General features: G+C 41.3%; 1 protein-coding gene across 1 annotated transcript in view; it reads left to right on the forward strand.

Annotated features, from left to right (window-relative positions):
• The first annotated feature begins 57 nt into the window (after nt 1–57).
• LOC112951108 (uncharacterized oxidoreductase ZK1290.5-like) overlaps nt 58–14,656 on the forward strand; it is a 35,853-nt gene continuing 21,254 nt past the window's right edge. The window contains exons 1-2 of the mRNA XM_026043731.1: nt 58–148; nt 10,176–10,424. Coding sequence (XP_025899516.1) covers nt 58–148; nt 10,176–10,424 — 340 coding nt within the window. The remainder of the gene's footprint in view (nt 149–10,175; nt 10,425–14,656) is intronic.

A 14,656-nucleotide genomic window follows, 5' to 3' on the forward strand; every position in this document is an offset into this window, starting at 1 on the left:
CGCGGCAGCCGCTGAGCCTGCCGGGAGTTGCAGTCCGCGGCGGGGGCGGCGCCCAACATGGCGGCAGGGGCGGAGCCGTTAAATATGGCGGCGGGGTGGCCGGTGCGGCCTCTCGCCAACGGCCGCGGTCTGCCCGTGCTGGGGCTCGGTAAGTGCCGCCTCCGCCTTCAGTAGAGCTCCACTTATATGAGCATATCATATATACACGCTGAGTTTAGGTGCTTACTCGTTTCTCGTCTGTTGGTACTGATAAGGCCTTAAGGCACCTGTCCCTCACACGTGCCTGGGCTCGTACCGGCCCGGGGTCACAGCGGCCCCAGGGGAGGCTGCGAAGCCGAGCAGCACCTACGTGGCCTGAGAAAAGGGTTTATGTGGAAGCTACAGGGAAGGGAGGCTTTGCTGTGCTGTCTGCTGTGCAGCATGCGGCCTCCTGTCCTCCGCTTACATCGCTAAGTGCTAAGCGGTTGGTTGCCAGGCCCAGATTAACTACGGTGATGGTCTATGATGGTAGAACAAGAAAAAAAAATTAAATTTGGAGTGTCCTGGCCCAGTAACTTCTCTTAAGTGTGGCCTTTTAGAAGCTTACCTTGATTTGCAGTGGCATCACACAGTGGAATTCGGTTCTTTGACTTCACTTTTCTGCTCTTGTCCTGCTAGAGTAACGTGGACAGGTTTCTTAACCCAGACTGCAGTTCTTTGAACAACTTCCAATATACTGGCAAAGTCAGGTGGATTTGGGAAATCCTTGTTAAGTGCCGCAGAACATTGCGGATAGGAAAAGCTCAGGACTCATGAAGCTTCTATTTGTGATAAGCTATAAATATTAGCGATAGAGTCCAGTGTAGTATTATGAGAGTAGGGAAAAATATATGTAAACAAAAAGCTTCAACTGGCAAAAGGTGATAGCTTTTTTTTTTTTTTAAACTAGGGTTTTAGTGTGTAGATTTTTTCTTTTTTGGTTTCTGAGCGCTCTCAGGAGCGTGTTTCCATGCCAGTACTGCTTTGGCTTTCACATTTGTCTAGAAAGGTGACAAATTGGTTAAAGTATTATGTAAAAGGGAGTGAGGGGGCAAGGAGGAGATGCAGTAGTCATTCATTAGCTTTACATTTTGTTTCTGATAGTTTGCACTTATTTAACCAAGCTGGTCTTGACGAGCAGGAATCATTTCCATCAAAAATGTCTAGTGAGAAAGATAGATATTTGCATGGCAGAAGTCTACATAGTAGTCTACGGTTTGATTGTTACTTGAAACAATATACCAAAATCTGAGCATCTGAAATTCTAGATTTACCTCTGCATATTCATATTATATTTTATTCATTTAGCAATGGTAAAGCAAGCTGTCTTTCAAGCGGCCTGTCCTGTGTTAGGAATAGCTGTATAGTTGAAGTTTTAATCAACAAAGGAAAAAGATTCTATATCTTTTCTTATCAATCTAAAATGAATGAGTGTTTTGGTGATAATGAGATACACATGCAAAGCAATGCCTAAGAGGAGTTCATCACCTCCTCATGCCTTTAGGTTGCTGTAGACAATTGGCTGTATTCAATATGTTGCTAATAAGATAACTCTGACTTCTTTCCATATTTGTAAGATTTACTTTATTAGCATTTTAAAAACATGAGGCGAATGATTCATGGTTCAAATTAAATTTTTTTTGAAGTTACGTGTCTTTGTAGGAGCCGTGAGTTTCCAATTGCTACATATGTTGTTGTGAATCTTTGTAATATAACAGGGATTTCTCAGTACTTTGTTTTTTTTAATTTAACTACAGGAGCTACTTGGTGCTTATCTACAGCAACCTAATTAAAAACAGCTATTTTTTCAAAGCACCATGTAAGACAAAAAGTGTTTGGAAAAAATAATGCATGTACTTTGTATATGCATATACATATGCTAATACTACTGTTCATGCTTACCTCTAAGTAGGGAGCCCTCACAAAAGTTTTCATTTCATTAAGACATTTTTTCAGTAAGTCTGTGGAATAAAGTTGCTGTATCTAAAGCATTTGGATATAATTCACTGGGAAGATAACTTTGCTTTCTGAAACTGAAAGTTTCCTTATTGGAAGGCTGTGTTGAGTGAGGGGGACCCAATCTTGTCCTAGGGGTAAAAAGTGTTTGATGAGTTCACAAATCTTAGTAATATTCTTCTCTGAATATACTTTTATTTTCAAGCTAGACGTAAGCACTCGGGCATTTTAAAATGTCAAAGTTGTGGAAACTCCATACATGCTCATATATAAATAAAATTGTGTCTCCGTTCCCTGCTCCTTTTATTTTTTAATATACGAAAGGACCCAAAAGCCCCACTAAAAATCTCTTAAGATTTGTTCATATCTCTCTAGTGAAACTATGCTTAACCCCTTGATATGATGGTTATAATTCCATTGAAAAAGCTTTTTTTTTTTCCCTCTCTAGATGTGATAATTGTGAAATTCAGGATGTTTGGTCATAGAGCCTGTGATTCCCTGACAAGTTGTGTAATTGAGATATTTATTAAAAAAAAAAAAATCCTGTAAAGTTTTTATGTAATCTTTGGTGGAGCTAGAATTAGTAACAGAGCTCGGTGAAATAAAAAGTGCTCTAATCTGTTCCTATCAAAGTGTAAAATTAATCACATCCTTATTTTGGAAGGGGTTTCAGGACTGAAAGCTTACAATAGAAAGAGGCGTGTGCACTTGCACACACTCCTACTGCAGAGAAGCCATTCAGATCTCTCTTGTCTTCATTTCAGGGTGTTCCTTAGAGCTGCTTCCTGCAATTCAGTTTAGCTTTATCTACCCTAAAAAATCAGAAAAGTATGTTTTTCTGACTTGGCTGATTATGTTTAAGACAGCATCGTTTGCATCACAGCCATGCAAGTTGTCCTCTGTTGCTCCCAGTTAACAAGTGAGGTTTTTTTTTTGTGGAAAACTTAGTTGTGTTACTGCCTCTTCATTGTCATGTTCCTGCTCTTCCCTTCCTCCTCCCTCAAAAAAAAAAAAAAAAAAAAAAAAAACAAAAAAAAACAAAAAAAAACACATAATTTGGAACCTATGCTTAGTGCAGCTCTTTTAATGTTTCCTTCCAATACACCTTACTTTTTCTATATCTTTACTAATCCCAGTATCTGCCTTAGAGTTATTAATTCCATGGTTGCTCATAGTCCTTCTTAAACTGAACTGCGGTCAAAAAAAAAAAAAAAAAAAAGCCTGTCCTGTTGGTTCTGGCATCAACTGAGGTTTTGCTTTTCAGGTCAGTGGCAGCAGAATCAAGGCTTCACTGTCATTCACCTCTTTTAGTGTGGGGAGGTTTTTGTTTTATTTTTTCTCCATTGCTCTTTCAGGCTTTAAGGAAATTTATGGCACAGTGCTCCTGGTATCAAGCCCTGTGGCACTCCCCTCTCTCCCCTCCCCACCATTAATCTTATCTTGTAGTAAGAATTGACTGTTTATTTCTCCTTTTGTTTTATGACCCAACTTTTTTTTGTTCTGCCAGGCCTTTACTGCTCACCCGTGGTTACCAAGTTTCCGCAGTAGCCTCTTGTGATGAACAAAATGCCACAACTATAAATCTTGCTGTCTCATTCATCCTCGATTCCTGTAGCTCTGACCTTGAAAAGTTGCACTTGAGCTTTGAGGACATCCAGACATTTAACTTTTCTCATAGGTACAACCTATGGATATACTGCAGACAGCTATATATTTGTGGAGAGTGAAACAGAATTTTATAGGAAAAAAACATTCAAACCTAAGCATTTGAGTCAAACAGAAAAATGGTAAGGTTTGATGAAATTGTCTTTATACATATATACACATACACACACACTATATATATGTATTATATATGTATGTATATATTATAAAGTCATCTTCTTAAATGGAGATCTACATCTATGGTTGGTGTAGTCTACCAGATTTCTACCTTAAATTGTATTTCTGCTTGAATTGAAGCTGTGTTGTGAGTGCTGCCATCTGTTGGGAAGTACACAAGTAATTTAACAGTGTTTCCAGAGGGCAAAACAATACAGAAAAACAAGCCCTTCAAAATGGGCTTCTGGTGAATTATTTCCTTGTTTCATTGTTTATGTTATAAAACTAGAGCAAATGTGCACCTGCAAGGCTGGTGTTCACTTGCACTGATTTGTGTTTGACCTGTTGTTGGAAACTTCATAGCAGAAAGAGCTTCCTTTCTTTCAGGCTGGGCTGACACATTTTTTTGACAATTTCACTTGATCAGATGGATTGCAAAGGTCCCTCAATAAAAGCAATACACAATATTAAGTTCTAAAATAATAAAATTAGACTTTAATGACTGTTTAATAATTGGAGCTTTTGTCAGCTAAAGCTGACATGTTTTCTGTGTGTGTGTGTGTGTTAAGATTTTCTGTTGATGTTACTTTAAATGCAAAGCCTTCAAGCACCTGTGCTGAATGAAGTGTGACCCACTGGAAGCAAGTGAGGAGGTGAGCTCGGGTGTGTTTAATTGTCTTTCACTCTGTTTCTGTAATATATAGACACTGTAACATTATTTAAGAACCGTAGCCTTATGTATCTGAGTCTACATCTAATATAGCTGCTGGTGCTGCTTTTCCCTCCGCAGTAGTGATGGCTGAAGCCACGTGCTACTGTAACACAAATTGTGCTAGTTCCTCATGCCTGCAACAAGGGGCACTGAACCCTCTTCAGGCTTAATGTTTACCAGAACACCTGCAACACAGGCAGTGGCACAAGTGCTCCTGCTTGTGAGCATTAAGGAAGGAAACCCTCAGCCAAGGAAGGGGAAAGCTGTCCTTGTGGCTTTGTGTGAGCTCCATCGGAGCAAGCCCTGGGCGCGGGGCTCGCTGCTGGGGAAGTGCTTTGCATTCTGGTGCATGTGCTTCTAAGGCTGCCCCTGTAGCGTGAGAGGAAGGGCTGCAGGAAATGCTGTTGGCTTGGAAACCTGGATGGAAGAAAGGATATTTTAAATTCTTAAATGATGTGAGAACAGAGAGCGTTTGATCAGAAGCATTCTTTATTGATTAGCTTTAATTTGCAGCACTTGCAGCTGTGGTGCTGCTGTTGCCTGAGCTCAGGCATGCAGGTAGATATCAGTGGGGCTCTGCGGATCTGGCAGCTTGCAGTGCTGTGTGGTTTTGCAGCACTGGGATCTTAGGTCATGGTTCACAGTTGCACTTACACTCTAGGCACTCGTAGGGGTTTGTTATGATGTCTAAAATTAGCCATCATCTTGAATGCCTTGTTAAATGAGGATCTTGAAATGAGTTATTGTGCGCATGTTTTCCTGATGTAAGCCACAAATCTCTCTAAATTTCACTTTGCCTCATTTTTTTCTGTACTATTCTCTATTTTTAGTGTTTTTAGTAGTGATCTTAAGGTAAACTACAGTTTTTAACATTATTATCCCTTCACCATAAGCTAACATATATGTATATATAACATGTATGTATACATATGTATGTATAACATATATGCAGATATTAAGCCATTACTCTGTGCTTAGCTATATTGTCCTAGTCGTTGTTGTGAAGTCTTGACTTAAAATAAGTTTTAATCATTCCTTTTTCAGAAGTTCAGAGGAGAAAGCTGTCACCGGTGTCCCATGTTGTGAATTATTTCCAAATGCTCGAACATCATCAATCAATGAGTGTGATCTTTTTCGGAGCAGTGTGGGATGGTGCCTTAAATAAAGGGGAGAAAACTAAGAAGAGTGTCTTTTTCAGTCCATTCAATATTGCTTCAGGCAAGGTTTGCTCTATATTGCACATACTTACCTGTTATGAAATTAAAAGCTCTATCAAGGTATGGTAAGTGCTAGAAGTATTTGCAATTGAGTTCACAAAGGGAGCAGAATGAAAATCATTTAAAACTGGTTCACACCAGCAATTCTTTGTGCACTATTAACTGCTAAGATCTAGTCACAAAACATTATTCTGAGGAGAAAAGGTTTAGTGAACCCTAGAAATTGGATTTGATTTATGCCAGAAAATCTGCCTTTTCACTGCTTGAGATTTCTATGGAAGAAAGCCACAGTCTTTTAGTAAATGGTTTCTAAGGTAACATCTTATAGCAGAGCATCTGAAAACAATTTGGTGTTAATGAGAAATGGTTCTCACGGTGGTGGGAAAGTGTTGAGTGAAAGGAAAGACTTTGGGATTTGGCAGTGTGTCTGTAAAGGCATTTAAATGTGTGCTGCAGCTCTGCTTATGAAATCTCCACGTGGATTGTGTGTCCCTAGGTCGTCTTTCAGATGCACAGGTCAGTTTGCAAAGTCGTCCTTCCCTGTGAGTTTAACTGAGAGGGCCTGAGCAATAAAATGAGTGCTTGTATGTGAAAGCTGAATGATTTAAATAGCTGGCGTTGCCCAGTGGGAAGATCTTTGCTCCTGAAGCACAGATATCGGTGTGTTGGAGGTCATGCTTTATCTGTTCCCCTCAGAATCCCTTGCACCCTCAGCCCTGGAGGGCAGTGGATGCTGCTTGCAGACTGGGAGATGACTTTGAAGGGCTCCTCCTGTAAAGTTGTGCCAGGGTAAGCTGGGCTCTTTGGGCAGAGCGGCACCTCAGCTTCACAGCACATCTGCCTCTCCTTTCCAGTGCAGCCCTCCATGGCTAGGGGCTGGAGCTCCTCTCAGCAGTGACTCCCAACCGTTCCTCCCTCCCTCCCGAAAGGGCCAAGGCTGGCAGTCCTGCCCCCGTTCCCTGGAGACGGGATAGGCACGTGCTGGCTGCTCCCGCTTCTCCCGCGCAGCTCGACTCGCTCTGCGCTCCGCCACGCAACAGAACCGCGGTGTTCGGGTCGCCCTCGTGGCCTTTTCTCCCTTAGCATATTGAGGTCTAGGACCTGATTGGAGCTGAAAGGCAAAGGAGAAGGGCAGTCCTGGAGTGACCCTACTGCACTGAACAATGGTTTTTATTTAGCAGGAAGATCTGCAACAGTAGCAATATCTAAGTAAAGATTCTATTAATAAATCAGTAAAAGTGATACAACTGTACAAAGGCAAGAGGAACTTCTGGGTGGGATCCCTAGATTTTTGCATAGCAGTATTAGTTACAAGAATGAAACTATCACATATGGTATAGTTGTGATGCCATAAAAACTCATATAAATGTAACTAATACTCTAATAGGAGATCCCTGGTGAATCTTCTTGTACCAATGTGTTATTCCTGCAGGAACTCCCTGCCTCCTCCCCATGTCGGGAGATTGGCAAAAGCAAATTCACATCCACACTGTGCCTGATGCAGCTGCCCTTGCATCAGGCTTGTGCAAAACCCCCTTTCTCCCCTCCTGCTTGCTCTGGTAACAGCCCTGCATTGCCATTTTGGTATTAAAGAAGGGGTAGCAGTTTGAGGAATCAAGGAAACTAACTCTGCAGCTTTGACCCAGTTTTAGGTAACTGTCTGCTGCTCCGGGCTGCCGAAGCACTGGTTACATAACGCAGTCGGCATGGATTTGTTAGCAGGTTGTCTCTGCGCCCATCGTCCCCGTGGGCTGCTCTGCCATTGCACCTGCGTTAGCTGCCACTCATGCAGATCGAGTGAAATGTCTGATTTTGAGAGCTGCTCTCATGATGGGCCATGTAACCTCTGCCCTGCAGAAGTAGGGGAAATAAAGAATCACTTTCTGATGGCTTGAGAGTTGGCTGGAGCACAGCTTTTTATTATGATGCTGAATACAAGAGCAAGGGACTTGGCTGTGGCTGCCTGTAATTGCTTCTCCTTGAGCCCTCCTATAGAGGAATGTGTAATTTTGTGTCCGAGTTGGCAATGAACCTTGAAACACCTAGTTTGTTCATTTGCTGGGCGTGTGGACCAAGTTCTGTCTCATTCTCAAATGTGGTTGTGAAGTATTAGTGGAATCGAGTTGTGTTGATGGTATTTGTTACATGAGCCTGATACAGTGGTATAATAGGAGTAAAGTCTGTGGAAAAAAATAATTCAAGCCTATGGTATTCAATACCAGGTACACACTGTAAGGGTGTTCAGATGATAAATAGCATTTTGTATATTTTATGTAAATAATATGCTACGTATAATGTTCCTTACAGGACATAAGGATGCCCCCCTTTACAAAGGGGCTCCCTCCTGCACTTCATTTTCAGCAGTTTCAGTGTTTTGAGCCTAGGTCCCCACAGGGAGCCGTGGGTTTCATGAGGATGAGGGGCAGCAGAGATGGTGGGTAGAGCTCGAGCAGAGGAGCTTGTGTTTTGGTTTGCAAAAACCAAACCCTTCCTCAGAGCTGGGCAGGTGCCTTTAGCTGCTGCCTTATGAACAAGATCACTCTTTTCTCACAGAAACTCCAGAATAACTTGATGTTAATGCAATATTTTAGAAAAAGAATGCAATAAATGCTAGTTCATATTAGTTTTCAATGCAAGTCCAGATTTTATGCATGTTTCACATAGTGTGAAATATATCTCAGAGGGGAATAAGATAATCCAAGCATGAAAGAATGTTAAAGTTGTATTTAGATATCATGAAGCATGTCTTAAAGATGCAAACCAAAGAGAAATACAAGCAAGGCAGCTTGATCAGCACTGGAGTTATTTCATCTTCTCTTACCTTTGAATTTGTGAATTGCAAGATGTTTAGTCAAATAAGTAAATGTGAAAACTGCAATTTCTAGAGTACAAAAGCTGTAATGTTAGTTGCATTATTTACCCTTAGATTCCTGGGGTTTGTTATTAAATTACCTTGCAAAGTGTTAACATTACATAACTGTTAAGGGGTGGGGAGGTTCTGTTTTTGTTGTTGTTTGTTCCTTTTTTCTTGCATAAGGACTGTTGTAGTTCATATTAAGACATAGCAGTGGACCTGATATTCTCTGGAATGATGTTTGTGTCTTTCTTTCCTCTGGAAGAATAGTAGGTGCCATCAGTGAATGGGGAGCAATGCAAAAATATTCCGATTTTTTTCTTCTTTCCAGCTCCCTCATTTTAACTTAAAAGGGTTAAAAAATTGTGTGTCCTGAATATTCTTTCTGGAATCCATTATGCATGAAAAGGATCCGAGTCCATTTGCAGGACTTCTAAATGAGCTCCATTCATTCGGTGCTTAGAAGTGCCCATTCAGCCACAGTCACAATAGTTATAACCTAATTTCTTTGGCACCAACACTAGCTTATTAAAAGCAAAGAAGTTGTTATGAAGTACGGTAATTTCTCTGTGCTAGTTATATAATTCTTTATTAAAGTTCCTTTAGTGTCTATATAGTAATTACACATTCTTTGTGAATAGTTGCAATGTAGTAAGATTGACTTCAAGTTATTAAGCAGAGTAATGCAAACTTTGCAGCATTGGTTTGGAAACGTAGCTTGATGTAGCTTTGCTTATTTCAGTGCAGAACATGTGGAGGCCTCATTTCTGTATTTCAGGTAAGTTTTAACACTTGCAATGTGCAGCTAGTTGTGTTTAATACCAAATACTCTGTTTGGAGTGAAGCCGTTAAAAGGACACACGTTTCAGATGTCTATTACTCCCTTTTTTTTGACCTGGAGTTGTCACTTGTTAGGCCGAATGGAGGCCGAGAACCCCGATGCTGCAGCTGACAGAGCCAGTGGTCACATCTGACATTGGTGACCATTTGTTTGCTTGTGGCTGCCTGTAGAAATAGTGTCTTTTGGTAGCACTTGTCATCTTAGCAAGCGGCTGTTCTGCCTGATGAGACCTGACTGAGCATTTCCTTGGGCAAACTGTAAGAAATACTGTTTATGGGAAGTGTGCAAGTAGGAGTGGAGGGGTGAGGGGCTGATGGCAGGAAAAACAACTAACAGGAAAGGGTAAATAAAAAAAAATCATCTTCCTTGTGCTCAGTTCTTTATCTCACCGTCCTCCTGCTGGCTGCCTTTCCTGCAGACTCTCCTCCTCCTTCCGTCCCCTTGACGAGCCAAGTGCTCTGTTTTGTACATCCCCGGGATACCTACGCGGCGGGATGCACGGTGCCGCCTTGTCGGACCTGCCTTGTATCCCGCAGCTCTTGTGCAAGGTGCTGCTCTCCTGTTGCTGAGCTGGACTCATGTGCAAGTTGCACCTGCAGCAGGGCCTGATATGGCCTTGCACCTTCTGTAAGAAGGTTCTGGGACAGTTTGCAAAAAGGAAACTATATGAGGAAAAAAGCCTTGTGATATCACTCATAACTTACTGTTGATACTGTCAGTATTGTTGATAATTGACTTCTAATTTCTTTTCTTTAGGTACTTCGCATCGTGGTGGCTATTCCCACGATGCTGTGGTTTATGCCCTGCAAACATGTGGCATTCGTCATATTGACACAGCCAAAAGATACGGCTGTGAGTCCCTTCTCCAACAAGCCATCCGAGCCAGCGGGGTGAGGCGGGAGGAGCTCTGGATAACGACCAAGCTGTGGCACAGTGACTATGGCTATGAAAGCACAAAAAGAGCCTGCTTGGAGTCATGTAAACGACTCGGTGTTGAGTATCTTGGTATGAATCTTTATATTGCTCATGTATTGCACCTTCCAGGGAAGCACTAAGAAAGATAAATGAACTCCTGACTCAACTGTATGGTATAGGTAGATTCTGAGAGCTAATTTTTTTCCTTTATTTGCATGTTTACAACTTTATTGTTCTGTTTGTTCTATAGGATGCTCATGTGTAACTCAGAGCACAGAATAATTCCTAGTTGTAACTGTTGCAAATGTTTTAAAATGTTAAGCTACATCTTTGTGAAATTATGTTTCATTGTTAAATTGATATGAGGATCAGCTACATACCAATGAATCTGGTTCAGAAACAGCTGAATAATAAATGCCTGACTTGACACATCTTCTAAATCCCAAGGAGTGGACATCCTCTAAAACTTACAAAGTAAGACTACTGACATCTTTTGAAAAGCTGAGTAGCTGTCTTTGTTTTAATGTGATGCAGAATCATTTGGTGGAAATGTTTACAGGGTCTGGAAGCCTTCTGAAGATTAGATTTTGCTAATGCTGAATTGGACTTGGACGCTTTTGAATTTGAATTTACCCTCCTTGTAAACCCCTCCTGGTGAAAAACATGATACTTGTCACAGAAGATTCTATAATAGATGGATAAGGAGCTGTAATAATGACCCAGATGACAGCAATAGAGGTGCCTCCTAGAAAAAAATGAGAACTATTTTAAACTGTTTTTATTTCTTCCCTCCTAGCTGGAGCAATGCAAAGGAGGAGGGATAGAAGAAAGATAAATATGAAGTAATACTCTAAAATAATGACACTGTTGGGGATGGTGTTTATACTGAATAATGAAGAATAACTGATCTAACCATCAAACATCAGCTGGAATGTCCTGGAAAGCCTCATTTTGCTTCTCTCCCTTTCCATATCCTCCTGCTGCCAAGAAATGCATTTACATGAGCAAGCGAAAGCTTTTGCAAAAGCTTTTGCAGAGGAATTTACTGAGGGCAGCTGTGTGTCAGATTCACTAGGTTTTTGCTTCCATACCTTGGAAGATAAAGTAATTTTTAATACAAAACAAAAGAAACCCCAAACTATACCTGTTAAGACTTTGTATGCCTGTGTTTAGCTCCATTCTTTATTAAAATGCATCCTTTAGATTGCTGTATAGGTACAGAATCAAGCAAAACAAGTTAAAATACCTTTTGGTCTTTGCAGTGCAAATACAGGCCACTGCAAAGAGGCTTTTATGGGCAAAACTTCAACCCCTGACTTTGTCCTCTAAATGAAGAAATAACATGCTTCTCCTCCCTGCTTTCTACAGTGTTTTGTTGGGTCTTTTTTGTGCTTCTTTCTTCACCCTTCTGCTTGCTGGGGCACTGGCCCTGAATGCTGATGAGAGAAAACTTGACTTGATTCCAGGGGATCCTTTTCTGTTGATTCCTTTTACCTTTCTGTAACTTGATTATTTCCTGGGGTACTAGATCTTTACTACTTTTGCTCACAAGTACTTACTTTTGACATTTTGACATTGCTAAGCAGAAAGATGAGAGATGAGGAAAAATATCTGTGAGGAGGAAGAGCACTTGTTGCTGGCACAATGTGAGTTAGCTTTAAGTTTAGCCCTAGGTGTTCTGGTGAATTAGGCCCTTAGAGGGGGCAGTAAACTGTGCGTTTTGTGGGCTTATTAGCAAGTACCATGTGTCAGGGAGGCCTGTTCCTTCCAGAGCTCCTACAGGCCTGGGAACAGCCAGGTGGAAGATTCTCTTGACAGGATTTCCAAGCACAAATTAGCAGTGTCTCTGAACAGAAATTTTTCAAGTGTTTCAAGAACACTGAAAATGAGGACTCTTGCTTTAAATGTTAAGGCTTACCACAAATCTATCAAAAGCCACTGCAATGCAGAAGGTCAGTTTGCAAATACAGCTAAAGGTCTATAGAAATGAGCCTGTATATTCCCAGGTTTTAGTTGCTGAGCATGCTGCCTGCATTTCATGTTAGCTTTCTGCTAGCCAGTGTGCTGTGGAGAGGCCATGGAATCAGTAATGAGAAACGTTTTCATATTATGGCAATTTGTGTCAGGGTTTATGTAGGAAAGTTTTATGTACAAGTTAAAGCCAGCAATTCTGTGAACTCCAGTTCAGTTTCCTGATTCAGCCTGTGCTGTTAACCAGGTATATGATGGTTCTCAGCAGCTGGGTGTGTTTGTTTCTGGAGTTCCACCTGTGTGTGACCTTCAGCAGAGAAGGCACCAGAGCAATGGTAGTGCAAACTGTGCAGCTCTTGGCTCCAAAGAAAGTCCTGTTAATTCCCTCACGGATCCCGTTGGACTGCTGAGGTTGTGCCTGACGTTTGAACTGGAGACTCGGGGAATAATATAATAGGGATAGATGAATCTGCTTGTTAGCAGTATTGAAAAATGCTAGCTGTCAACACAGAGGGGAGGCAGCCTCTGCTTTTAAGAGAAGCATTTCACATAAAGTAGTTGTGGAGCCTTTTCCATAAAGGCTTGTGGGAAAGTGGAATGAGGAGAGCAGTGGTGCATGGTTTTTATTTGAATTGTTAGATCATATGTCCATGAGAAGCTGGAAATTTGTATTGTGGACAGTGGCTAGTACACATATTCTGCTGCTTGCGTTTTCTAGATGTGGTCCTCCAGCTGGCAGTTGTGACAAACCAATGTGAAATGGCAGCAAATATTATAGGTTTGGCAGTGGCAGACTGTGTTCCTTGGGATTTGGATGAAGGACCCAAAGGAACCGCTGGAATACGCTTTGTAGGTTACTGTATTCATAAACAATTTGAGTTTCCTTGTGGCTGTTTGCAATCAGTTGGATTCAACTAAACTTAACCTATTGCAGCTCTGCAGCTGGAGTCAAACAAGTAGTTGTTATATCAGTGTATTTGAGTAATAGAACTTGGCCATTTTTCACATCCAAATGACAATGAAATGCTCTGTTTGGACTGTGTATTAATGCAGAGTATTTTGGAGGTGACTTCAACAGAAAAGACAGGGCAAAAGAGAAGTACGTCTGCATAGTAAGTGTAGTGAAGATTGAGAACAGCAAGGAAAATAGTTATTGCACTGAGATAACCATGTGCTAATCACTGCAAAATACTGTTTTACTTCAAGTGTGTATAATGACCCCATGCCTTTGAATTAAAGGGAATCGTGTTGATTGTGGGTGCCACAACCACTAAGAAGTAACAAGCCACTCGACATGTAAAAATCAGTGTGAAAATAGTTCTCATATTAATGCTAGATTTCCCACAGTGCTGTTTTGGTTTTCTGACATTTGGCTTTAGGCCCCGCTACAGCTTGATTGCCTTTAAAGAGTGCTTAAAAAAGCTGCTAAATACAGGCAGGGTTGTGAGTGCTGTTGGCTTTGCTGCCCTCGCTGAGCAAAAGCAAGTGTGTGGGTGTAGGTGGGAGCGTGGGTATAAAGGAAAATGAAATTGGAGAGCTGCTTGCTGCTCTTACTGGCCCCCACATACTGTGGGAAACCTAACAGATGCTGGGGGAGTAAACAGGTCCTCATTAATCAACTGTTTAGTTTATTAACCAGAGCGGCAGCTCTGTCCCTCTGTGTCCGTCCTGGCCCTGCTGTGCTGCTTGGCAGGGCTGGGCCGTGCTGCCCTGCATCTGAGGAAGATGGACTTGGTCTGCTGTGACTGCTGAGTGCCCTAATAAAACTGGGAGAAGTTTGGCCATCCCCTCTTTGTCATCTGGATCCGGCTCCTCAACAGCTGATCTTGGGTTTTATACCTTTTCCTACATCTGTAGTATATTTCAATATGCAAAACTCTGGATTCTTGGTATGAGTGAAATACTTACTTCGATAGTATTGCAAGGATGCACACAAACGTGTCCCAGTGTACAAAACTGAATTTGATGTTACTCTGTGCTTGTAAGTGAAGGTTTGAATTTGCATTTGTAACCCTTCAATTTGAAAATGTTTACCATGAGAAAAATGAGGCCAACACCTGTTTTGTTGGCATAGCTGCTGTTACCTGCTGAACTTGTGGTTAGCATTTAAGTAGAAGTGCAGTGGCTTCCAAAGCTTCTCTTTCAGAATGCCAAAAATGTCTACGAACCTTTAAAGAATTTGTGAATCCCATCATTTTGAAAAATTGGAACATCTCTGTTGAGAATCTAAATAGTAGGTTTACTAGATCCTCTTTGGGCAGTCAGATTTGGAGTTCTGAGTCCTATATATGTGAATCTATCCTTTTTAATTCTATATAGCAAACTCTTCATTTTTGACTATGAGGATAGGT

The sequence above is a fragment of the Nothoprocta perdicaria genome, unplaced genomic scaffold (genome assembly GCF_003342845.1).
Source record: "Nothoprocta perdicaria isolate Ctin4 unplaced genomic scaffold, notPer1 scaffold_338, whole genome shotgun sequence".
Lineage (NCBI taxonomy): Eukaryota > Metazoa > Chordata > Aves > Tinamiformes > Tinamidae > Nothoprocta > Nothoprocta perdicaria.